The sequence below is a fragment of the Macaca thibetana genome, chromosome 5 (assembly GCF_024542745.1).
Source record: "Macaca thibetana thibetana isolate TM-01 chromosome 5, ASM2454274v1, whole genome shotgun sequence".
Lineage (NCBI taxonomy): Eukaryota > Metazoa > Chordata > Mammalia > Primates > Cercopithecidae > Macaca > Macaca thibetana.
The window spans coordinates 150591609-150619509 of record NC_065582.1 but is presented as its reverse complement, the minus strand read 5'-3'; the positions used below and the strand labels follow the sequence as shown (position 1 = coordinate 150619509).

Genomic DNA, 27901 nt, shown 5'->3' with positions numbered 1-27901 from the left:
ATTCAGTGAAAGAATCCTTAGGCAATTTCTAAAAGTTCCCAAGTCAGAAAATTTCTCTTCAACCTAGACTTTAAAAAGACAGTTTGTAGAGCAGTTAAGAAGGTAGACTTAGAGTTATACAGCTCCGGTTTTAAACTCAACTCTGCATTATAAATTGTAATTCCTAAACCTATTACTTAATCTTCATTTTCCTCATCTACAAAACATAGACAAAAAAATGTCTTCCTCCTATATTTGTGGTGAAGATTAAAAGGAAATGTCTACAAATTACCATTGTACCTGGTACTCAGCAAATAGTATTCATTATGCTTTTCACATTCAATTCCTAATACTAAAGCAATAATTTCATGTACATTTTCACTAATCAGAAAGTGTTAATAAAACTTTTAAAATATCTATCGTATTCCTAGAGAATAACAGAAACTCAGACAGTTTAATGTGAGCAATGAAATTAATCATATGAACTCTATGCAAGTCTATCAAATCTTGCTATCAGGTCTATGCAAGTGTAAACTGAATACCTCAATTAATTTGGAAGAGTAACTTCCATACTGATACATGCAAATTATGCATTTTTAACCTCCATTCCAATAAGAAAAGTTGCAATCATCTTATTTTGTAGACTGAAATGTTCATATTCAATTTGTACACATTATTAAGCTATTCTTGAGAAACAGACTAACTACTCACATTATTAATAGGCCAAGAGTGCTCAATGATGCCTTCAACTGTTAATTGGCTAAGATATCCTCTCCTCCAAAATATTCAATGTGTAAGTTCACACTAAAGTTCAGAGGATGCCTATAGTTAATTGTTCTGAAACTACTATTTGTTTTGATATTCCTATTTTTCTTATAAAAATAGTCAGCATTTATATTTCAACTTACTATAACCCATAATAAGGTATCATAAAATGAGTTCATCATAGATCAGCTAACTAAAGTGCACAGTTCAACTCCACAATTATTAAGCATCTAATATATTCTAGGCTGAAAGATTTTAAAAGGAGGTATTCCAACAAAAGGGTAAAGAATTATATATTATACATATTAAAAACATATACATATTAAAAACAAGGAATGTTAGAAAAAAGTCTACGGAATGAAATGAAGCTAACAGGATTTGTTAAAATTTTAGTTTACCATCAGACTCATCAAAACATTTAAATACTCTATTGAGTCCTCTGATATTAATCAAATTTAGTAAACCAGTCATTTGAATTGATTTTACTTATGTATATGCGATATGTGTGTATAGGTAGATGTATGTATGTATGTGCACTTGAATTTGTACTTATATAGACGTGTGTGTATATGTATATGGGTGTGTGTATATATATATCCATCTATCTCACATACATCTGCTCAAAATAAAACAGACCAACATTCTGAAAACTCAAGCAAATATGTTACCTGTGTTTACCCTACAATTATCTATCATAAAAATAAAAGGGTGCAGAATGGGTCCTATTTCATCACCAGCTGTAATGGTTCATTGGTCCTTAATTGTTCTCTCATGTAGTTGTATAATGTTATTTCAACCAAATAATATTTTTCAAAACTTATTTTCAATAATTTTACTTCCTCAATACCATAAAAGGTGATGTCCAGTTTCAAGTTTGATGTAGGTACTTTCTTGCTGGTGGAGACACCAAGAAACTTCAACAAAATCACTATTTCTTCGGTATATTTAGTGGAGTACACAATGCCAAAACAAGACTCTATAAGTAAAATCACTAATAATTCTTCCAAACAAAACATAGTTGTTACTACAATAAAATAGCAGCAATTTGTAATGACTATAACAGAGCTCACCTGTTCATTTTTGCAAAGCCACACACTGTTTCCACTTAACACAGTAAAAATTTTTGCCTTATAGCCTCTCAATTCAAGATATCCACATTTCTCAGGTGTAACAATGCCTTGAGACTGTGAGGTAAGGGATTGTGATTTCAGTGCATTTAATAGTATGCTGATCCAGTCATTTCTCTCCTCTGAAAATAAAGACAGGAGAAAACACATAAATCCATATATAAGTCACATAGATACAGAAACATCAAGAAGAAATCCACACTCTTTGCAACACATAAGTGACAGATTCTTTCCACAACTACAATCTAAATGTTACTGTAAACACAGCAAATGACTCAATTATTTGAGGGAAAAGGAGTAACACTATCCAGTTTTCGTGAAATGAGTTCCACTGGCTTTACCTGAGAGTTTATTAGAAGTGCAAAATCTCAGGCCCTACTCCAGACCTGATGAATCACAGGCTGTATTTTCAAAAGAACTACAGATGCTCCTTATCCCTTTTAATATCTGAGAAGCCCTCTTTTAGATCATTCATTAGATTAGATTTTCTTTTAATAGAAGAATGTGATATTGCTACCCAACAATTAACGGCTTTTATGTTTCAAGTCAGTTACTCAAAGACCCCGAAAATCCTACTTTCAAACAATCATTTGGAACCCACTCTAGAGTATACCTGCTTCAGTGTCACTTTCCCATTCCACTCTCAACACAGTAATTAACAATAGCATTTCACCTGGCAAATTAAAATTTGGTTCTCCTACTCCTTCCACAAAACTAAATGACCTTCAATTATGAACAGTGCACTGTGTTACAGGCATAGGAATTCGATCTAGTCTCCAAGGAGCAATTAAAGCTATAAGTCAAACAAGATTTGAACACAAAATGGAACACAGTAGTATAAATGTCATATAAATGGTATCAAATAATATATGAGTCAATTGAGATAAGTGATTTGCTGAAGGTCATATAGCAAGTTAGCTTTAAAATAAGCAGAATCACATGTTTTAACTCTCGAACAACTTTTCTTGGAACCATGGGGGTAAAAAAGAGGTACATGTGGTAGATCTTGAGAATGAAGAGCAATTCAAAAGACAAAACTGGAATTTGGAAGAGGGAAGATAATAGGATTCTGAGCAGAGGTTACTATAAGAACAAAGGCAGAAAAACCAACATCCATTCAGGGATAATTTATCAATGAATATATTTATAATTCTGAACTCACACAGAAATAATGGGAATATAACCACAGAATTCATACTGCCTGTTTAGGAATGTTGTCTTTATTACAAAGGAAAACCATTTCAGCATTCTTAGCAATAAAAAGACATTATGATAATACAGACAATGACAGGTAGACCACACTGGAAGCCTGAAGCTCAGGAACCAGGCAACGGAGACTTAAAATACTGTGAAAATGGAAACAAAATGACTTACAAGGAATTAAGGCATTTAGGAGAGTGAAAAAAATTAGTTGTACAAACATGATGGGTGTTGATAAGAAAAACAAATTACTTAGAATAAAAGGTAACGTGGCATCAGAAATTGGCCAGGCAAACAAGGAGAATCCAATTAGTTAACAGAACAACCTCAGGTTTTCAGTGCCGTGCCTTGAGCATCCAGGCAGACTGATAGCACTATGTGAACAACAGTAACCTGTACATGAGAAGACCCATGGAAATGAATAAACATGAAGTGTAAAAGGGGAAGAAACTGGCAAACCTTGAGGTACAACTATATCTATAAGGCTGGAAATTGGGCTACCAGAACATAGGGAGAAGTAGTTGTCAAAGCAAAAGGAAATAAAGCAAAATATACTGAATCACAGGTAGTAAAAGTTTTCACAGGATGAAGGAAGAAGAGAAAGCAGGGCCCAGTTTGGGAAATGGGACAGTTTCTCAGATCCTTCTCAGACAGGTCTGCCCAGTGACTTAATTGTGGATTGAAATAAGTTACCATATTAAACTTACTCATATTTAAACATGACTCCACAGTTATTTCATAATGAGTCTTACTTTTTCAATTATAATTGTTCTTGTTCACCTTCAAAACTAATAAAAACACTTGATTGTGTCTTTAATGACCAAAGTCAAAATGTTTATTTAAAAACTTATTCAATAGTGCGTTATTGCAAGTGTCACACAATCTTCCAGGAATTGGTGCTTGACAGCTGGGTGTGGTGTCCCACACCTGTAATCCCAGCACTCTGGGAAGCCAAGAGGGGAGGATCATTTGAGGTCAGGAGCTCAAGACCAGTCTGGCCAACATGGTGAAACCCAGTCTATACTAACAACACACACAGAAAAGTAGCTGGGCATGGTGGCAGGTGCCTGTAAGCCAAGCAACTCGGGATGCTGAGGCATGAGAATCGCTTGAGCCCGGGACACTAAGATCGCAGTAAGCCCAGATCATGCCACTGCACTCCAGCCTGGGCAACAAGAGTGAAACTTCGTCTCAAAAAAAAAAAAAAAAAAAAAAAAAAAAAAGGAATTCCTGCTTGTTGCAATATATCAGGATGAAATATTTATCAAATGTCCCTAGTATTGTTATACATCCTAAACTAAAAGACATTAAAATATTCAAGTAGCTAAGTCAATGTCAATATGCAGCAGCTATTCTACATTTTTCTATCTGCATAAACAGATCCAGATTGCACTACAATAATTTATTACATTTTCAGTTACAGCAACAGACCTTCCACTTAACTTGGTTATTACTTGTGATCATTAGTTTCACACAAGATATTCCTGCCGAGTAAATGGTACATAATGGTTGTTTGTTTCTTTATTTGTGCTAATCCATATAAACCACTGTGTTTGAAACGTAGGTCATAATTTAATGAGTTGGGCCTAAGTGTCTATGGCTTTTAGATTACTGCTAGCATATATTTCAGTTTCTCAGGAATTAATTTAAAACTGGCAATTGCACCTGTTGGAATTAAGCTTACTTTGGCTGCATCTCAACACATAGCCTAGAAGAATTATCTAGCTCCTGAGGGCCTCAGTTACTAAAAGGAAGTAAACAATCATGACGAAGAACAGGAATTAATAGTAACATTCAGTTTATTCTGAATTACCCATGCCAATGGAAAGAAGCAATGGAACAGATAATCCAAACACAATAAAATAGATTACAAGTGTCATCTGTATTCGGCCATGCAATGTGTGCATCCTGAGATATGGGGGAATATGCTTTCATAAGTCACAACATTCCAAACCAAATAATGATTTCCTGCTGGACAAGAGTCTAGGGCAAAGTCAGATACTGTGCTAGCTTTTGCTTGTTCTTCAAACCAAGATACTTTTTATTCTTTCCAATAACAAATATCTATTGAGTGTCTATCTTGATCTTAGCACTGTGCTAAGCACCATTTCTCCAGGAAACAAGCTCTGACCTAGATATGGCTTGGCTCTAAGAATAGCATTCCAGGCTGGACAAAAAGAAAGGGAGTGGAGAACACAAAGAGTAAGTGTTGAAATTGCCATTTTTTTGTGATTATGCTAGAATGTAAATAAAATAAAATAGCAAATTCCTAAAACCTCAAATCAGTTCTTGATGGTTTCAGGAACGGCAGCTTAGAGTATAAGAACAATAATAATAAAAAAAGAGGTTTAAGAAAAATCGAGACAATATTCTCTGGACTACTGGGTTTAGCAGTAGGCATACTCCTTAGTAACAAGGGATTGGTTACACTAGAGATTACAACATAAGGGCCATGCAAAACATCAACAACATTATCTAATAAAGTTTAGCTGGACCTTTATTTTTGACATGATAGTATGATCTAACTAAAGTTCCCTCAATGAAATTCCTGATCAATATCAGAGAAGGAAGTAGTGCGTGCACATAAGGATTGTTCTTCAAATTGATAGCCACTCACTCGTACAAATACTCACTAAGCCTACTATGTTCCAAAACCTATTCTGAATACCAGGAATGGAACAGTGAACAAGACTGACCATGACCTTACTCTCCTGGAAGTTTACACCCTAGTGAAAGGAGGAAGGCCATATAAACTTAAATATACATTACAAAGTGGCAAGTGCAATTAGTAACATACACAAGATGAGGGGCCCAGGGAGTGCTATTTTGTACAGGATACATAAAAAGCCTCAGAAGAAGGGGATGGTTAACCAAAAATCTAAAGGAAGAGGAAGTAAAGAAGCAGGTCCCAGCTGAGGAGCAGGCAGAGGAAGAGCATTCCAGGATAAGGTGAACATGTAACAAGGCCCTGAGACAACAGCAGATTTGGTGTATTCAAGGAACAAAAGGCCTCTGTAGGTGAACCAACCATAGTACAGGAGAAAGGGAACAGAAAAAGATAGGACAGAAAGACCAAGGCCAGATCATGCAGGGGTTTTTGGACATCACAAGTACTTCTTACTCTCAGTAAGATGCAGAAACCGGCTGGGCGCGGTTGCTCACTCCTGTAATCCCAGAACTTTGGAAGGCCAAGGCAGGCAGATCACAAGGTCAGGTGATGGAGAACATCCTGGCTAACATGGTGAAAACCTTATCTCTACTAAAAATACAAAAAATTAGCTGGGCGTGGTGGCACACACCTGTAGTCTCAGCTACGTGGGAGGCTGAGGTAGAAGAATCACTTGAACCTGGGAGGTGGACGTTGCAGTGAGCCGCAATCGCACCACTGCACCCCAGCCTGTATGACAGAGCGAGACTCCATTTCAAAAGGAGGAAAAAAAAAAAAAGATGCAGAATCCATGGAGCATGTAAAGTGAACTGACATGATTTGACTTCCTTACTGAATAACTGCTCTGACAAGTACAGGAAAAATATGACAACAGTTGATCATGAGAGATGATTAAAACAATCCTGATAGCAGTGGAGTTGTTGAGAATTGGTCAGCATCTAAACACACTTTCTAAGTCAAACTGACAAGATTTGCTGATGGACTAGATGTGAAGTGAGAAGAAAAAGATTCAAGAATAACTCCACACTTCATGGCCTAAGCACCTGAGGCTTCTATTTGCTGAGATGAGGAAGATTACAAGGGAGAAAGTCTGGTTGAGCAGGTGGAAATGGGAATTTTGATACATTAAGTGTGAGGTGCTACTAGGCAGCCATGTTGACATGTCAAGTAGGCTGCTGGATATGACCGTGGAGTACAGGAAGAGGTCAGAGATGGAGATACATATTTGACATCAGTCACCCTAAAACCAAGAGATTGCCTTCAAAACCAGACTTGGGGCCCCACAATTGAATATTTTAAACAGAATTTGGAGTCCTAGCAAGTTCCTAAAATACATTATGTCAGAAACTTCCAGAATATCATGAAGTCTTCAAAGGAAACACTTAGCAAATCATCATTAATGAGATTAAGGAGGGTGAGTAAGTAAAGGGATAGTAAATGTTTCATGCCTTGCTTATAAAAACGTTGACGATTTCAAAAGAGGTAAGAGTCTGCTTGCCAAAAACAACTAAGGAGGGCATTTATATGTTCTTCTAAAAAATTTTTAAATTAAAACAAAGACTTTTCCATATCAGTATCAGAGCTGCCACTGGATGGCTGTATGATGTTGTCTAAAAGCAGAATTGAGAGACAGCCACAGGGTCTAGAATCTGCTAAGGTGGACAGAAGCATAGGACCTGCAGGTGAGCACCAGTTCTGAAAATGGCCTTGGAAAGGGAATGCCCACTCAAAATTCTTAAGCTCTCTTCTAATCATGAGAACTGTGCACTCAAAACATCACGAGTGTTTTGAAGTATCATATCTCCATGTGTGACTACAGGTGCAAAGGAATACAGACTGATTGGAGAGATCAATAGCTGTTATGACCCACAGACCAATTCCAGTGACTCTGCTTCAGAACAACAGCAGTCAGACCAAATTTTGTACTTGGGGAAGTGTTCTTTTTAAATGTTATTATTTCAATAAAATTCACTTGAAACTAAGAGAAGAACAATATTTCATTAGGAAACAGGGGGGAGGGGAATGGAAGCCTTAGAAAACTTGCGAGGAAAAGATTCCAAACTATAATCCTGTCTTAGTAACACCAGGGGGTGATGCAGCAGTTTAGAAATAATAACACTGGTCAGGGAAGACAGAGAATAGCTATTATAGATAGGTCAAAGCCTTTTCACCAAAAATAAAGAATTCATATCTGTTAAGATGACAAAACTTTTTCCTTTTTGTTCTAAACTTTGATTTTGCTTCTTCCCTCAATCAAAATAGACTTTAATTTAGCTTAAAGTTCATTAAGTCAAAGTCCTTAAGCCACTATAGTTGATCTACCAATTCCCACAAAATAAAAATAATCAATCATTTGTATACACGGAAGGAAAAAAGATCACTTAATAGAACATATTTAGTATACTGTTGAAAGTTCCATACTAAACATACAGATACATAAACATATACATATACATATATATATGTACACACACCGCTACACGTATTTATCTTTAAAATTGTGAGTTGTTACTATGTAAAAATAACTTTCAATCAAAATAACTCATTCACTAATTCCATGTGTATACAGTCTGTTTTCACTGAAGCAATATGTCTATGGTTTCAAAAATTAAAGACCTACAACTGATTTTTAAAACAATAAATTTATACTGAAGTTCATGAAATTTTTATACTGTCCTAAGTTTATATAACAAAGATGAACTATACACCACAGAAGGATTTATCTGTCAATTGTGAACATGAAACTTTTAAACATGTGTGGGTTGGTACACTCTACTTAAATAAAACGTGTCTGTTTAACTTAGTAAATATGGCTAAACAGATTTTCATACAAGTTGGAAGCTTTATTTAGTATGTCTATCTTAAAATGCAGGCTATGTAGCAATGTGAAATTTATTTGGAGAGGCCAAGAGAAAGGTGATAAGCACCTCAAAGAAACAGGCAGCTAACTTTCACGGTGGTGGAAACCAAACCATAAGGAAAGACTGCCAGGATAGTCATTCAAGAGAAGCAATGCCACGTTCTTCAAGAAATACAGTAAGAGAAAAACTGATTTCAAATGGAAGTCCCATATCAAGTATCACAACTGTGGAAAATTTTCTGAATTTCAGACAGTAATTCACAAAAAGTGGCTCCTCATACATACAGGTAATTCTAGGTAAAATGCTTGAGGGCAGGGGTTTGCAAACCTTTTCTTTGAAAAATCAAATAGTAAACATTTTAGGCTTTACTGGCCGCAGTCTGTGCCACAACTACTCAGTGATACCACTGAGTGAGAATGAATGAGAAATGAATGAATGACAGTGATTGTTATCTAACAAGACTTCATTTACAAAAACAGGCACTGAGCCAGATTAAGGCTGCAGATCAGTTTGCTGACCCCTACTGTGGGACTCTAGCTTTAGTTCAACATTATTTTTAAAAACCAAGAAAGAAACTTTTTTTTAATGCTACATCTATACACTATGTACATAGATAGATATGTTCCACAACATAACACCTACTGTAGGCAATGCACTTTGATATTTATTATTTTCTGTTTGGGGTTTGTCTTTTTATTGAGGGAGAGTGTTTCTGGTGACATCATAAACCACTAAGTTGATCTCAGTAATCCACAGTTTGAACCACGCTGCTCCAGTGTGAAGGCCTGCTGGAATGTACCCATTTATTGAGTACCCCAAGAAACAATGGAAATGTTTTAGTGGTATATAATATTTACTGACTGCTTTTTATGTGCTATGCACTGACATACATGCCAGGAATCTAGCAGTTTAAAATAAAGAAAATGTTGCCCCATAATAGTTAACACTGTAGTCATTTCCAACTAGTGGTGAACACGCTAATCTGTAAAAATAGGATAATAATGGCCAGGCACAATGGCTCATGCCTGTAATCCCAGCACTTTGGGAGGCCGAGGCGGTCAGATCTCCTGAGGTCGGGAATTTGAGACCAACCTGACCAACATGGTGAAACCCCGTCTCTACTAAATAGAAAAAAAAATATATTAACTGGGCGTGGTGATGCATGCCTGTAGTCCCAGGTACTTGGGAGGCTGAATCAATTGCTCGAACCCGCGAGGCAGAGGTTGCAGTGAGCCGAGATTGCACCATTGCACTCAAGCCTGGGCAACAAGAGTGAAACTCTGTCTCAAAAAAATAAAGGATAATAATTGTAATACTACCTACATTATAAGACTGTTGTGAAAATGAAGAATTAGCAAAATGTCTGGCACATATCAGATATTCAGTCAATTTCCTATACCATTATTATTCAAATAATTAAAGCACAAAGAAGTACTTCTAAAAATCAGGTTGAATTATATATCTATTCCTAAATAAAAGTTGTCTATAAGTTAAAATCATAATTCTTAATGAGATGGTATTACCTAAATTACTAAAACTAGTAAATTTATAGTAATGACATATTACGATAATCAAATAAAATACATAACAGAGAACTTTTAACTTCTCTGGCTCCTCCCCCACCCTTATTCAAACAAAATTCAGAAAAGATTTCTCTATACACATCTAAACTCAATCCAGAAAACATGTGCCATCTTTGGGATCAGCTTTTACCATCAAGTGTCCCATAGATTATGTAGATGAAAAGAATTCAAGAAATATAAAAGATGCTCCTAAATTTACAATAGAATGATTACTGTGCCTGTGCAGTCAGCTAAAGCAGGGGTCCCCAAACCCCAGGCCATGGACTGGTACCATTACATGGTCTGTTAGGAACAGGGCCACACAGCAGGAGGTGAGCAGCAGGCAAGCCAGCGAAGCTTCATCTGCATCTACAGCCACTCCCCACCACTGGCATTACTGCCTGAGCTCCACCTCCTGTCAGATCACCGGGGGCATTAGATTCTCACAGGAGTACAAACCCTACCGTAAAATATGCGTGCAGGGAATCTAGGCTGCGTGCTCCTTATGAGAGTCTAATGCCTGAAATGCCTGATGATCTGTCACTGTCTCCCATCACCCCTAGACGGGGCCATCTAGTTGCAAGAAAACAAGCTCAGGGATCCCACTGATTCTACATTATGGTGAGTTGTATAATTATTTCGTTATATACAATGTAAAAATAATAGAATTAAAAAACACAATAAATGTAATGTGCTTCAATCGTCCAGGAACCATCTCGCCACAACCAGTTCACGGAAAAGCTGTCTTCCACGAAACCAGTCCCTGGTGCAAAAAGGTTGGGAGTCACTGAGCTAAAGCCTGCCATAAATGTCCATAAAACCAACTAATAGTTAGAAAAATTGTTTTTGCGTATCAAATAACCATTTTGCATTATTTGCAACATCTCAAAGGCTAGCTCCATGAAAGCAGAGAATTTTGTCCACTTTTTTTTCACAACTGTATACCCAGAACGTATGAGTCTTCAGCACACAATAGCTTCTCACTAAATATTTGTTGATGAAAGAGAAAACAAATAACTTGTCAACTTATTTATGTTTTAACATTATGCATTTGAAAAATTAATTTTAAAATGTAAGTTATCAAAAAGTAATATATTTAAAGGTTTCTTGACATTCCTAGTCTAACTGATTTATTAATATGATTACTCATAAATTAATGTAAGTATTTCATGGGGATAAAAAATAATCTTACCTTCTTTTTCTACTCTAAAAACAAAAGTTCTTTGTGTTGTAACAACTTCAAATTTGTTGTCTCCTTGAACTCGTACTGTTGATATAGCAGAAAGGGGAATTATTCCTTTTGAATACATCTCCTGTATTGGTTAGAAAAAAAAAGAAAACATATGAAAATGAAATTCTCTTGATCTTATCAAAAAGGAATGGCATGCTATTTACAACTGCTTCTCTTTTATAATTTCAATCCAAATTTTTTAAATGACATACAGGTAATACGTCCACTCATACTCTCAAGTAATACCCAAGAAAAGAAACTATTAAATGTCCCCTTCTTTGAAGTGAGATGTCTTTTCAATTTTCTCTTCATCTGGAATTAAAAGAGAAAGAATCAAATACAAGCAATCCTACTAGACTAGCAATACCGAGTTCCAAAAACCAGCAGCATGTTCTTTAAAACCATCTGCTCAATATGATTTTATGGTGTTTGCAGGCATCTGCTGGCCACAACAGGTACTGTAACTGAACCATTTTAAAACAAGTCTGTTACATATTCGGAACCAAAATATACCTTAAACACATACTGGGTTTTCTAAATTAACCATGTTACTCAAAGCTCTGACGATGAGCATCTCAACCTCACACTGAATCATTTTAATGTTTACTCTCCAACGAATAAAGAATAAAAAAGACAGATTTATCTGTTTCCAAACAGCATATAAGTATTACAAATTTTGTTTTTAAAAAAAGGCCATTCTTAGGACTTTGATAACTTTTTATCCATCTTCATTTTCCTGGACCCTCTAAAATCATGTCGTGATAACTACTGCACAATTTCAACTCTTGATATTTTCTGGGTCTCGTGTTGGAAAGAAAATTTAGAGTGTTTATACTTTCAAGGAGCCTCAAAATGAAAAGCCAGCTAATGCAATGAGAGAAGAGTTTAAAACTGAGTAAAAACTAAGGGATATAAAAGTATAAAGATGGAAAATCTCAATTCTGCTTAAAGGCTGTGAGGGATATCTTTACAAACATGGTGGTATTTAAACCTGACTTTTAAAAAAACCTTAATTTTAAGCAGATAGACAAGTGTGTGGGAGGCATTCTGGTCAAAAAGACCGAATAATGGAGGCGTAAAGCAGAGAAATAAGAGGACAACAACGTAGAGTCAAAAGACAGGAGACTGATAACGTATACCAAGCCACATTGCAGAAGGTCTGGAATATCAGAAGAGTTTGGATACATCCTTAAGGGATTTCTTTTTCTCTTCCCTTCCACAGCATTATCCTTGGAACCCACACTTTTGAGCAGGTCCCAGATATAACTGTTTCGGAAAAAAAGCAAACCATTCCATGCAGGAAGCAAGTATTAAGTTTAATATTTCTCCTAGCCATAAGCTCCTGCCCTAGCAATTGGTAAGGGACAGTCATCATTAGCATCATGGAATTCTACCGGAAGGATATCCTCTTCTGCTATTTAAGGAGATACACAATATCATCATGGCATTATCTCTGAGTATTTTTTTAAGTTTCTTCTCCTTCACTAGCTCTGTTACAGTCTCCCATCCCTGCCTTTATTTAGCCATCAAAATCCTATCCATTCTTTAATGTAACCTTAAATACGAATGCAATGAAGGCTCTCCTATGTCCTCCCACGCAGCCAAAACTGAGTATGGTATATGAGCTATGATTCAGGAAGATGAATGGGCAACCTTATACAGAAAAGAGAGAAGGATGTCAAGAAATAAGCACTTAGTAAACAACTTATTTCTTCTCCTTTTTACTTTATCTTCTCTCCCTATAAAAGTCCCTTTCCACTGTTTTTTTTAATTGTTTAAATTCACACATAATAATTGTTCATATTTATGGGATACATAGTGATGTTATGATACAGTGATGTCGTGATACATATAAAATGTAATGATCAGATCAGGTAATGGGCATATCCACCATCTCAAATATTTATCATCTCTCTGTGTTGGAAACATTCAATATCCTCCTTCTGGCTATTTTAAACTATATTAAATTAGTGTTAACTACAGTTATCCTACACTGCTATAGAACACTAGGACTTATTCCTCCTCTCTAGCTGTAAGTTCCTGCCCTTTAACAAATCTCTCCCTATGCCCTCCTTCTTCCTACCCTTCACAGCCTCTAGTATCCTCTGTACTACTTTTTACTTTGGTAAGATTCACTTTGAAAAAGGCTTCCTCATGAGTGAGAATATATACTGTTTAACTTTCTGTTCCTGGCTTATTTCACTTAATATAATGTCTTCCAGCTCTACAAACTTTATTCAGAGTAATCTAAAATTTCTCTCTTCTTTTCTTATCTATTCATTTCACTCAATTTCACTGCCATATTTCAAGTAATCAATAGTTTATGTAACTATCTCATACGTACCACAAACTTTAAAACTGAATTTACTTTCACCTGAAGACTTAACGCTCTCTTTATACTCGTCCATTAAAATACCAACTCTTCTAGTCCATCTGAAATAGAATGAAGTCATCTTTGACCTTTGCTGGTTCCTTTGCACCCACATAACTTGCATTCTCCCCACATCTAGAATCAACTTCCTCCCCACCACTCACCAACTCTGAATTACTGTCACATTGGTTTTCTTGAGGTTTCCTGAATATATCACATTTCTACCCAAGCCAGTGCCTTTGCATACACTGTTTGCTCTGCAAGGAATTGTTTTCACACCAATCTGCACATACTTACTGCCTCCTCCTCCTTCATATTTCAGCATAAATATATCCTCCTGAAGAAAGCCTCTCTGACCAGCACAATCTCTCAGGCCCCTCATCCTCATAGATAACCCGAATTTAAGCTAATAGCAACCTGAATTTTTCCTTTATAAAAATTATTCATTGTAATTTAAACGGTGACTTTATATTTACCCGTGTGATCATTTGATTAATATAGTCTCCCCAAATAGGCTTCAGGTCATTTATCTATGTTCCTCACCACCTTTCACATAGCTAATACTATAGAAATATTTTCTGAATGGCTCATTTTTAATATTTCTTGAAATTCATTTCTTATCACTTCCGCTGAGCCTCCACTGAGCCTATACATTAGTCTACATGCTAATAAATTAACACCTGGCTTAGTGCAACAGTATCCGGATTTGCCTCCCTAGTTTCAGTTTGTTTTCCTTCTGAATTTTCCTGCATATTGTTTTTCAAACGTCATACGTTGGAGAAAATAAAGAAAAGACTCATGGAGGTGAATAACAAGATGGGTCTGATGTTTGCTGAGAATGTTGATGGATGGCAATGGCTAGGGAGTCTCAGACGGAAGAACAAAAACACAAGGGGAACATGTAGGAAAAGACATGTTCCAGTTTCCCATAGTGTATACTCAGTCACTGTTTAAAAAGATCATTAGGCAGAGACACATGACATGATTGGCTTAACAAAGCAAACCCTACAAACGCAAGTAGGTTAAAATGGCAATACAAGGCCAAAACTAGACCAATAAGTGCTCTAGAAACTCAAAAGAGGAAGATAACATCTTTCCATTGTCAGTCAACCTAAGGAGGTGGGAAAGGGCACGGCATCTTTGGGGACAGTGTAAAAACCCCTCTCCTCTAAGTCTGTAGTGGCTGAGACCAGACAGCAGGAATTAGAATGCCTAAAAACATTTACAGTTTATCCCCTACATGATCTGTTTCCAAATTGTAGTTTGCATAAGAATTAAAGGAACTTATAACAATATCCCTCTAGTGAGATAATTAACTATTTGTTGAGGAAAATGTTAACAGTAACCCATTTTGTCACTAGAAATAAGTCAAGTAGCACTGTACTGAAAGAAACAGGGATCAAAAAAAGATTATCTTTCCAATAGATCCTGTTAAAGAGAAGACAATTCCTTAATAAATAACCTACACACCTATAACGATATATTTAACAAGCAAATATTTCTGGTAGAATAATATAAAAACATAATTCCCCAGAGGTGATCAAAATATACTTAACAAGCAAAATACTATGTCACTATAACCATAGAAAGTTGTAGTTTATCTAATGGCTCATTTAAAATCTGAGATCCCAAGAAAAATCTTGTAATTTTTAACATTGTAGCACTGATTTTTATATTTGTCTTGCAACAGTACAAGATAAAGACAATAAAAAAAATACTCAAATGACAACAACGCTCACAATGCCTGTGTTTTTCAGAGTATAATATTTTCCTTAAGGAAAGAAATTTTAAAGCATCCCTTGAGCCTGTAACACACAGATATCTAGGTCAAGTTTGTCATTTATCTACCATTTTGAGACAATGAAGCGATCACAGAGCAATTCTGCCACAGCTGGGTGAAAATGGGGGTGAGTTAGTCTTTACAGGGGATAAAATATCAGGGTTGTTTGGATCATGCCATTTTCTGTGATATAATGAAGAAGTCCTTACAGAGACATGATTGGCAGCCTCAAGGAAAGTGGAAGAAACCTAGGGAATGTGTAACTCTGCACACTACCTCCCAAAGGCCCAACCACATGCTCCTCAAGTGCCCATTTAAACATTAAAAGAACTGTGCTCAGTTCACACAGCTGTTACCACTGGGTCACGCAGCCACGATAGCGGCTATGGCCACACCTATGCATCCCTTTTGCTAGAAGAGTTACAACAGAAACCATGCCTCCTTTTAGGAAACACCGAATCCAGTGTTTCTGTGTTTTGCCAAAATGAAACCAACCATCTAGACAATAAATGGATGAAATGTCAAAGAAAATAACAACTTAAACTTTTTAATATTAAGCTAAATGATTTGCAATATCTCATTTTTATATGAACTCTTTAATCTCAATTTCAAACCAAGCTTCATCATTTTCATTGCATCAATAACTAAAAATGTGAGAGGTCCTCATCTCTTCACTGCAGTTCAGATGAGCTTTAAAAGAACAAACTGAGAGAAAGAGGGAAAAACAATCCAGTTTGACACAGTTACTAGAAATTATGTCAAATGAAAATAATGGTATCACCAACAACAGTCTTATGGCATGGAAGCCTGTCTCGCTTCTAAGTAGTTTTCCTCCTCATTTCAATCAAACCAGAAAAGGTTACAGGTGATGGAGAAAACCAGCAGTGAGATTCTGTCAGCTATATAGACTACCTTCTACTCACCCTAGGGAACGAATTGTCTTCACATTCAAATGTACAAGCAAACTAGAAAAAAAAAAAAAAAAGCTAAAACAGAAAACAGCTTTTAAGGCTGGTCACGGTAGCTCATGTCTGTAATCCCAGCACTTTGGGAGGCCAAGGCGGCAGATAACTTGAGATAAGAAGTTCGAGACTAGCCTGGCCAACATGGTGAAACCTTGTCTCTACTAAAACTACAAAATTAGCCAGGCACGGTGGTGCACACCTGTGATCCCAGCTACTTGGGAGGCTGAAGCAGGAGAATTGCTGGAACCCAGGAGGCAGAGGCTGCAGTGAGCCAAGATCATGCCACTATACTCCAGCCTGGGCAACACAGCAAGACTTTGTCTCCAAAAAAAAAAAAAACAAACAAACAACAGTTTTTCAAAAATATTCATCCAACCATCTTGTAAACCTCCAAGAGGTGTGTTTATACCCATTTGATGTTCTGAGTCACTGCAAAGTGAAACCAAACAATTAACACCTCTCTATATCTTCCATAATTCTCAGCCATAGGGTATGCAGTGTGTGTTATGTTGCACTATGTTACTGTCTGTCTAAAAGCATATATTCTTCTGTCCTGCAGCAATAAAGAAGCAATATGTAAGAAGATGCCTAAATTTCTATTAGAACCATAGGTATTGCCAATATTAGGGGGTGAAAATCTCTAAATAATGAGAAAATAATGTTAGATTAAGAGCTACAAAAAAAAAAAGCATGTGGTTAAATCTTAAAATTAGTGTGTTAAAAGAAAGTACATACTTAAGACAAAAATCATCTGATTTTAATTAACTAAGCATATGGTACGATATTTATTAGTTGCAACTTCAAATTCTTTTCATGTTGAGAAACCACCTCCTATTCTTAAAAACCAAACCGCTTGCTTACTTTACTGAAGTACACCTAGTATGCATAAAAAGCAATTTTTGAAAACTGTAAAATGTATTTACCTTCTCATTATTGTAGTAAGAAATGCTAAGGCCATCAAATTTCACCCATCTCTTCTGAAACATGCGTTTTCTGCAAAAGATATGAAATTGTTATTTTACATTTAAGTACTATGAACTTAGATTGTTAAATACATGTGTAATGTAACTGTGTAAATATATTATCATTTATTGTTAAACAGCATAGACAACAATAGGTGATGATAATATATAGTTTTGGCCATGGCACATAGGAAAAAATAGCATAATAGTACTTTCTGATCAGCTGACCTAGGATTTTTTTTTTTTATGACACAATTAACAGTGTTGTCACACCCATTTGTAAGGTTGAGTGCAAAATAAAATATGGTCAGAAACACTATCACTCAATCCATTTCTAATAGTAAAGATAATCCTTTCATCAAAATAATATAAGCTTTCATCCCTCATTAAGCTTATATATCTATTTTATGTTTCCTTCACTTTTGTTTTAGGGCATAAATATCTTACTAAAATAACAAGGCTTTGTCAATTGGATTTACATGGAAAACACATTTAATTTTGATTGAATAAGCTGAAGAAGACCTGAACAAATATACAGAATCATTTATAAGCATTCAAAATTCAGTGAAACATTATTTTTAAATGATCATATGAAAGGCAAAGGTAGTTTAAAATGGCTACTGACATGAAAAACAAAAGCAAAATAATATAATCACAGGTTTCAGGCTTAAAAGAAAAATGAAACTATTTTTCTGACTATATAAGGAAGAAAGTGAAGAGCTGTTTTCACTTAGGATTGCTTTTTATTTTTATTTTATATTCTCCTTCCCTGAAGGCAGACAATCGTAGGTACTTTTGGTCTTTAACACAGAAAACACATGAAAATGAACTTCCTATTTTTAAAAAATATTATTTCTAAACAAACATCAACCCTGTCTACCTTGTGCTTTTGCAATTTTCTAAAATGTTTAAAACAAGGAGTTGGCATAACTTTCCTTGGCTCTCAGAAGACTTAACAAAAAAAGAACTTCAGGAAGTGTAGAGAGCTTGTCTCTGAGCTGGTTCCCCAGCCACACATCTATTATGCAAGTGAAACACAGCAAGCCTCCCAAATTAATCGTTAGCAAATATGTTCTGCATAAGATAAAATTATACCAAATCTGATCAAATATAAAAAAAAGTTTTTGAGATTCTTCAGTGCAGACATTTTCACATATAAGCACTGAATTAATTATGATGTAATAAGATCATGTAAAGATCTTAAAAACATGTAACCACTTCATATTTAACTCTAATTACAGGAAAAAAAAATAAAATAAAAATTTTGGCCAGGGGTGGTGGCTCATGTTTATAATCCCATTACTTTGAGAAGCTGAGGTGGGTGGATCACTGGGCAACACGGCGAAATCCTGTCTCTACAAAATATATTTAAAAAAAAAAAATAGCCGGGCACGGTGGCGCACACCTGTTGTCCAAGCTATTTGGGAGGCTGCAGTGAAAGGATCATTTGAGCCCAGGAGGTTAAAGCTGTAGTGAGTTATGACTATACCACTGTACTCTAGCCTGGGCGACACAGTGAGAGCCCTATCTCAAAAAAAAATTATTTTAAAAGCATGTTACCACAACTGACCACCCAGCCCTCTTTCCATCATATTTTTCATCTTTCAGCTTCTTTTTAACTTTTCTTGGCCTGTCTGCAATGGGTTTTCCTCACTTTGCAACATCCAACAGTGTTAGAGGCATCTAGCTTTTACTTTTTCCAGCAACCCAAGATTCCTTAAATTATCAGCATTAAACGTTAAAAGATAAAGCTATATTAAGCAAACACACAATAATTATACACTGGATAAATTAGTCACTTTTTGCTCATTTCATGTTTATCTCTTCCACACTTAAAGGCAGAGAAATACATACCTTCTAACACAATCCAAACAGTAATTCAGCAAATCATGATTTTGTTTTGGAACACAACCCACTTCACGTTGTGAATAACAGTAAGCTAGAGCTCAATTACACATATAATCTTCCATTTTAAGATAAAAATAATTAACATCTGTGGGGGATAGAGGCCTTAGGGCCTCCCATTACCCCACTATTCCCTTTGCTGACTCCTTATCTTTCAGTTACATCTAAACCAACTACAAAGAAATCCCTCCCCAATGACCCGATCCAAAGTGGATAACAAAGTTATTCTCTCTCACAATACCCTCTACTTTTCCTCACAGCACTTAACACAACCTCTAATTTTATATATTTGTTTATTTGCTTAATGTTTGTCTCCCACACCAGGTCTTATGCTTTACAAGGACAACATTTATTTCCTTCCGTATGATCAGCAAGTAGTGCAGAGAGGAATATGGCACTGAAAAAGAATTTGCTGAAGGAATGAGTGGCATGATTAAAAGCACAGTCCTTCTGGCACCATGGGCGGGATGACAGACAAATAAAACCTCAAATGATCAGCCCTCATAAAATCAGCATCTTTTAAAAGAAAGGTTAAGGGAATGCAAGAAACTTTAGAACACTCAGAATTAAATTCAAAGTTTTGAAACCTGCCAAAACATCAAGTGTAAAAGGTTTACAACCTATTTTCACATGTCTTACTTAAGATTAACTGCAGCCACTCCAACTCATAAAATTTCTTAGAATTCCATCACCATCTTGATAGATAGTTTGTGGTCTGAGGCATCATCCAGGAACTTAATATTTGTGTCCACAGAAAAAGCGAAAGAGGGAGAGCGGATAACTTAGTATGTGTTAGGTTTACGGATCAGTCGAAGATGCAGCATTTGACTAGCAACACCTCCCCTCTCAGGTGCTCATAATGCAAAGGACACACCCTACCACTGACTCTCTGAGGAAAACCTCAGCCTCTGAGAGAATCAGCTCCTAAGATATTCTCCCAATTATTTTAATTTTTCTCAACTGCCAGGTGACTATTTGATGTCTTCATCTATTTTTAACTCAATAGTTTTAAAGATTATTAAACCTCTTTAACATTCTATGAAGGGACAGGTAAATAAGACAAATCCCAGCCCACAGTGAAATGGAATGAGAAGCCACAGGGTGTAGCAGATGAAAGAACAACCATCCTACAGGTGGAGAAAGCTATTCTGCACTTCTACCATTGAAAGTTGGCTTCTGTGGTCATCCATTCATCCAGTCAGCCATCAAAATCTGCGGATACATATTCCGTGGTCACCACTCTCTGGCCACACTGCCTCTCTTCTCCAGACTCTTTCTTGCCTCATGGCCTTCCCATATGCCATTGTCTCTGCTTGGAATGCTGCCTGCCTGTTCCTAACATGGCTGGCTCCTGCTTATTCTTGAGAGTTCACCTTTAATGTCTTTCCCATCAAGTGACCATTTCTGACTATGCATAGATCATTCAAGTCTCTTTGTTCTCTTGCTCCATTTCTTTGCTAAATTACACTAAACAGAACGTGTAATTTTATATTTGTTTTTGCTTCATATATCACCCATACTACATTTCTTTTTCCTGAGCCTTTTCTTTTTGCAAAATATGCATTTTATTGATACATATTAATTGACATATTTACGGGGTAAATGTGGCATTTTGATATATGGATATAATGTGTAATGATCAATCAGGGTAAATATATCCATCATATGCAACAGATGCTGAGATCCTTGAGTACAGAATCCATTTCTGTTTTGTTCATCAATATAAAACCAGTAACTATCATAGTTTCTCACACACAAAACATACCTAATATTTAGTGAAGAAACGAATGTATTTTTCACTGAAAGATATTTACTTGAATTTCTATTGTATAAATACAGAAATAAACACTACTGAAAAACTTCATCCGTAATTTTATTTTTGCAAATATTAAAAACCAGATTTTTATATGACAAAATAAACACTTTGTAAAACTACTGTTGCAAGATCCTCGGGGTGTTGCTTTTCTGGCCAGAAGCCTCTGCGGCTGGCGGCGCCTTTGCCTGAGTTCTGCTCTAGCCCACTGGGCTTGTTTCACCCATTCGGGGTGAGCAGGCTGTGCTCGGCTGACGCTACCGGCCTGGATCCCGTAACTGCCGATGGCGAGCCAGGTGTGGAGCAGTGAGGGGTGTGTGAGCAAGCGAGCATGGGGTCCAGCCACTGCACACAGTGAGGCACACTGGCTGCTGCAGTGGGGCAGCCAGCAGCAGGTGTCTGCACAGGCGCCAGCTCTCTGCAAGGCTGCAGCCGGACCAGGCACACCACAAGCAGCTTCCACGGCTGCCACCAGGAAACATAGTGGTGGCTGGAAGCTTGAGACTACAGGAACCTAAGAGGTCCAAAGAGGGAGTCACAGCCCTGCCTCGGGGCGCTTCCAGGTCTCAGTTCCCTGAAGGGCCGCAGCTCTTCTCTCCTTGTTTTCACGCATAACACGGTGAGAAGGCGAAGCGTTTCGGCCCTGTTTGTGTTATCTCTTTCAGCCCCTGCATCTCTCAGGTCCCAAGTTCTTGTCCCGTGTCCAGGAAGAATCAGGTATACAGACAAATGGAGGGTGAGCAAGGCGAAGAGGAGCTTTATTGAGTGACAAAATAGCTCAGAGCAGGTCCTGGGTGGGGAGCTCCTCTCTGTAGTGAGGTCATCTGATGTCTGCAGCTCTCAGCAGAGAGTAGGCCCCGGAGTGGGTAGCTCCTCCCTGCAGCAGGTCATCCTGATGTCTGCCCAGCTCTGGTTGATCTGAGGGCTTTTATGGGGCTCAGGGGAGGAAGTGCACACCAACTGGTCCATGGGCGGCCATAGGCAGGCCCAGAAAAGGCACCACAAGTTCCTACTGTGGTCCGCAGGACTAGTCGGCCCCCAACCTTCAGGCCCTCCCTGGCCTGAAGGTGGAGCTTCACCGAGGACCTGCTCCCTTCTGCCCATGGTCCAGCTTCACCTCCTGCTGTTCACGGCGCCCAGGCTGTTCATGCCAAGAGGTGTCTGCAGGCCAGTGCTGAGTTGCCCTCAGTGCTCCCTGGGCTTTCCTCCCTCCCATGCTCATCAGGACCCAAAGGCCAGACGAGGGCCCAGACAGCAGGAAGCTGGCCTATCAGCACTTCCGCAAGAGTGCACACATCCAGATGTGCTGTGACAGCACCTGGCCTCGGCCCCAGTCTTGCTCTGAGATAGGAGCGGACAGCGGGAGCAGGGAGAGGCCAGGCAGTAGGAGCAGCCACCTTTGAGCTTGCGGGGGTAGGGGGACTCTTCTGGTCCCCAAGAGTGCAGAGATGCCTAGATGCGTGGCTCTGTAGCCTTGGCTTGGGCCGCAGCTGCTGCAACCAGGAACACAGGGCTCCTGACTGCTCCCAGCCTCCACCAAGAACACAGGGGTGCCTTGAACGCACAGCAACGACTTGGACATCTGTAGCTACACCCAGGAGAGCAGGACTGCTGTCTGCTCCACGGAGTGGGAGGCCTGGGTCCCACAACCACAACTTGGCAGCTGCAATTGCACCCGAGGATCTCCCGCTCTACCAACTCGGAAGGGGCAGGGCTCCCACTTGTCCTTGGCTCACGCCATCTCCCTGGAGTATGCAGCCCTGGCCGCACCTCTCCGCTGCAGCCAGTTTGATGGCAGCAGTGGCTCCAGATGGGTTGCCGCTGCCATCACTACCTTATTAAAAATAAATAAATAAATAAATAAATAAGATCCTACAGAAAGCTTGAAAAGTTCACCATTAATTTCCATGTAATTTCAAAATACATTTTGGAATAAAAAAACAATTTTGAGATGGAGTCTCGCTCTGTCACCTAGGACGGAGTGCAGTGGCACAATCTCTGCATACTGCAACCTCCACCTCCCAGTGATTCTTCTTCAAGTGATTTTTCTGCCTCAGCCTCTCGAGTAGCTGGGACTACAGGCACACACCACCACACCCGGCTAATTTTTGTATTTTTAGTACAGACAGGGTTTCACCATATTGGACAGGCTGGTCTGGAACTCTTGACCTCATGATCCGCCCGCCTGGGCCTCCCAAAGTGCTGGGATTACAGGTATGAGCAACCACGCCTGGCTGAATTAAAAACTTTTTAACCAACACCTCACCATTAACCCCACCTCTCAGTCCCTATTAATCACCATTCTACTCTGTTTCTATGAGTTCATTTTTTTTTTAGATTCCACCTATACATAGATCCCACATAAAGGTTACAAACTTTCAGTTAGAAGAAGAATAAATGCTGGAGATGTAATATATAGCATGGTGACTATAGCTAATAACAACATATTGTACACCTGAAATTTGCTAAGACTGTACATCTTAAGTGTTCTTACCACACACACACACACACACACACACAACTCTGTTAGGTGACAGTTATGTCATTAGCTTCTGTTAACCATTTCACAATATATAGGGATATCGAATCATCACACTGTATACCTTAAACATATAAGATCTTTGATAATCACATCTCAATAAAGCTGGAAACAAAAAGAAAAATTTAAATATGGTTATTTAAAATGTGTGCATTTGATACTTTCCTATTTAAAAATGTAAAATAACCAATTCATTTTTAAAACTAAATTCATATAAACACTGAATAAACTATTTTCCTCATTAAAACTATCAACATTCAATTAGCTGTTTTCCACATGTGAACTTCAATACTGAATTCTAATAATTAGCTAAAGATAAAACTTCACACTTAGATCTTTTCTCAGCATTATTCCTATTTTTTTTTTTTTTGAGACAGAATCTTGCTCTTGTTGCCCAAGCTGGAGTTCAACAGTGCAATCTGGGCTCACCACAACCTCTGCCTCCTAGGTTCATGCCATTCTCCTGCCTCAGCCTACTGAGTAGCTGGGATTACAGGCATGTGCCACCACTCCTGGCTAATTTTGTATTTTTAATAGAGACGGAGTTCTCCATGTTGGTCAGGATGGTCTCGAACTCCTGACTTCAGGTGATCCGCCCATCTCGGCCTCCCAAAGTGCTGGGATTACAGGTGTGAGCCACTGCGCCTGGCCTTCCCTTTTCTAGCAAATGGAAACTTAGATTAATTCATATTGGTAAACCTTGCAAATTAATCAAAATTTCAACTAAATAATAAAATGAAAATCTTGAGAAGTCCTGTGCTTCTAACTGCCAATGTAAAATTAAATTAATAAATATCGATGATTTCTAAATGTTTAAGAATTATCTTTTCTGTGCAAAAGTTCAATACTCCTCTCATGTGTTTCTAAACATATATTCACTATCCGGCAATTAATTTCATTATAATGACATATAATTAATATATGCACTGTAAGAATTTGCTAAAGTACTTCGAAAGTTAATTTCAATTACTAGCTTAATTTGCTTCATAAATTTTAAAAAACAGAAAAAGAGAATGTATACAAGACAATGCCATCTTAGCCTATGTTCCGGCTACCACACAATACAAATTAGATCTGAAATAATGATGCATTATTGCACAGAAAATAGATTTAAAGTTGTAGTCAATAGAGAAGTTATTTGTTACTACATTTGGTAATAAAAATAGCAAACACATAGTCCTTTGTTTCAGGCATTGTGTAGAGCCACATACAAATATTAACTCATCCTCCAGACAACTATGTGAGACAGGTAACATTATTACATCCATTTTAGAGATGAAGGCACAGAGGCAGTGGTTGGTTAAATAATTTGTCCAAGTCATACAACTAATAAAGAACATATCTGGGAGTGTCTTCCCAATGACTGCTCTTAACTGCTACACAAAACAGACATTAGTGCATTTTATAGCAAAGTACCCAGGACATCCCTTTAGGTAGTAATAACATTTGACCTCTACATTTTATATGTAACTTCAATCTTGCAAAGTGCTTCAGAAGTCCTTCAGGAAAAAAGGTAAAGCAGACATGAAACACGTTAGCCTGAGTTTTATCTTATTTTGTTTTTAGGGTTCTGAAGGGAAACATTTCTTTAAGAAGCTTTTTTCAAAGAATTTATAAGGCTTGTGCAGTATTATTGAACAGATTTCTATAAACTCTTCCCTTGAGCTCTGGTAGGGCAGGTGGTGTAAAGTTTCAACTGCTTTCATGAAAACAGCTTCACCATCTGGTATCAGTTTTTGTTGTCTCAAAATGTGTTTCTTAAAAATTATTTTTTAACAACACTGTATACACACACAATTAAATCTCTATTTATGAAGTACTCACACAGAGGCACTCCTGTTTAATTTCATTCCTAAGTGCCAGCAGAGTTTTTTTTTTTTTTTTTTAATATTACATCTTTATGCTTAAAAAACAAATCCTAGTATCTAACAAGCATACTAACTAACCAGTGATACCAATCTAAGGTGAGACAGGCTACCAAATTGTCACCTTTAAAAATCACACAATTGGAAAGAATATCAAAGGCATTAAGTCAAATGTACGGCTTTTATTAATCATGCCATTTAAGGTAATGGAAAACATACTTCCCAAGTATTCTAAACAATCTCAAAGTAAAAAATATCATCACCATGCTGTTCCCGATTCATCTGCCTTGTTTACACAGCCCTAAAGAATCACAGCATATTTTATGTTATTCCCTCCTCTAACCCTAACGAGACCCAATATTTTCTAGGACTACAATCTCCATAAGTATATATTTTTATTTATCTAATTACTCACTTTTATTCAGCTAATTATTTGTTGATCCAATTACTCTTTTAAGAAGCAGAAGACTTTTAAATGATGCAGTAACAAAGTATTTTAGGGTGAGAAAGATGCCAGGAATTACTAAAATATTTCTATAAAATGCCAGTACTTCTCTATTCTAAAGAGCATTTTCTCACTTTTAAGCAAACAGAAATAACAATTTCCAAGATTATATGAACCAAATGAGCTGGGGCCAAAAAATGAAAATAAAACAAAAAAAAGTATCTTCAATCTCAGCTTCCATCTCTGCTATATCTACATCTTAAAATGAGAAGAAGAAAAAAAAAAAAAAGGTACTCAACATAAAATTCCAAGGGCTAAAAAGATTCTTGGAAGTCAATGATAAAGCCTGAATTTTAGTGTGCAACTACTAATTTTAAACATATCTACAAAGAGCTTAGTGCTTTCATAAAGTGGTGTATAAAAAGCTACGTTAAAAGATTCACACTTCTTCATTTTAGAGTCATATCATACAAAATACATCATGAACCAGTTTCCAGTTAAAAATATCAGTTAAAAGCTTGCATTTACTTCTACTCCTCCCCAGACCTCACTAAAAGACATCAAAGGATTAAGAAATAAATAAAAATAAATAAATGCCTTCAAAGCAACACTGACTAAAGAAGTCAAGGACAGTAACAATAGCTAGAAATCTGGAAACAGAAGGAGAGATAAGAACTGATCGCTAAGCCAGCATTAGATTAAATTAAGAGGAAAACACATTTACTCTTGCATTACCTCTGAAAATCTCAGGAAATAGAGGTACCAAGTAACTCTGGAAGTGACTATGAAAGTGAGGGTGAGGCGCTGATAATGGATATGTCGAAAGGCAGTTTAAGACGTAGACTTGCACTCCAACATCACAGAATCCTTCTCCCCCACTTTGCATTGTTGGAAAATTGTCTCTCTGCCTTCACTCAACATAATAGTGTAGTTTTATTCAATGGAGAGAATAAAACAGGAGGTTTTGGGGCTGGGAGACTCAGGCATAGCTATACTAAAGTAGAGGAATCAAATAAAAGTCTACATCATAACTACCAATACTCAAAGTCCACTTTCCCTCATGAGCCAACCAAAAACTGGTTACCAGGCCGGGCGCAGTGGCTCACGCTGTAATCTCAGCATTTTGGGAGGCCAAGGTGGGTAGGTCACCTGAGGTCAGGAGATCAAGATAAGCCTGAGCAACAGGGAGAAACCCTGTCTCTACTAAAAATACAAAAATTAGCCAGGCATGGTGGTGTGTGTCTGTAATCCCAGCTACTTGGGAGGCTGAGGCAGGAGAATTGCTTGAACCTGGGAGGCGGAGGTTGCAATGAGCCAAGATCATGCCACTGCACTCCATCCTGGGTGACAGGGCAACACTCCATCTCCAAAAAAATTAAAAAAAAAAAAAACTGGTTACCAGGCCTATAAAGCTCAGGAAGAAGATTCATTTAAAAGATACTAGCGTGAGGCTTCTGTATGTAAACGTATTACTAAAAAACCTACCATGATCGTCTTACAAGAAACAAATAGTAAGGACCATCAGAGCCTACAGTGCTTCTAATCAGTTTTGCAGTATTTCACTCTAAAGTGACAGCTCAAGATTAACATGACATTTGAGAAAAATACCACTAAGGTAAAAGATAGAGACAAAACCACCCCTCCAAAAAGTTAAAAGAAATAGACTCTACAGGAAAGCTTCAAAAAAAAGTATTAATATCTTCAGAGAAGTAAAAGGATTTATTTGTGAAAAAGTAACACTATGCCATAAAAAGAACAGTCAAAAGAAAATGTTTTGTATGTGAATTACAGTATAACAACAAAACAAAAACTGGGTTAGGAAACACAACTAAAGAAACTTCCTAGTGAGTAGAAAGGGAAAAT

General features: G+C 37.3%; 1 protein-coding gene across 8 annotated transcripts in view; it reads right to left on the bottom strand.

Annotated features, from left to right (window-relative positions):
• Positions 1-27901, bottom strand: part of ARAP2 (ArfGAP with RhoGAP domain, ankyrin repeat and PH domain 2) — a 179812-nt gene that overhangs the window by 107996 nt on the left and 43915 nt on the right. For 6 of the 8 annotated variants that reach the window (XM_050791884.1, XM_050791885.1, XM_050791883.1 and 3 more), the window contains 4 exons: positions 17433-17502; positions 16468-16509; positions 11355-11475; positions 1815-1993 (listed from right to left, as the gene is read on the bottom strand). In XM_050791884.1, the coding sequence (XP_050647841.1) occupies positions 1815-1993; positions 11355-11475; positions 16468-16509; positions 17433-17502 (412 nt within the window). The remainder of the gene's footprint in view (positions 1-1814; positions 1994-11354; positions 11476-16467; positions 16510-17432; positions 17503-27901) is intronic. The other 2 variants (XM_050791888.1, XM_050791887.1) reach the window with 1 other exon arrangement.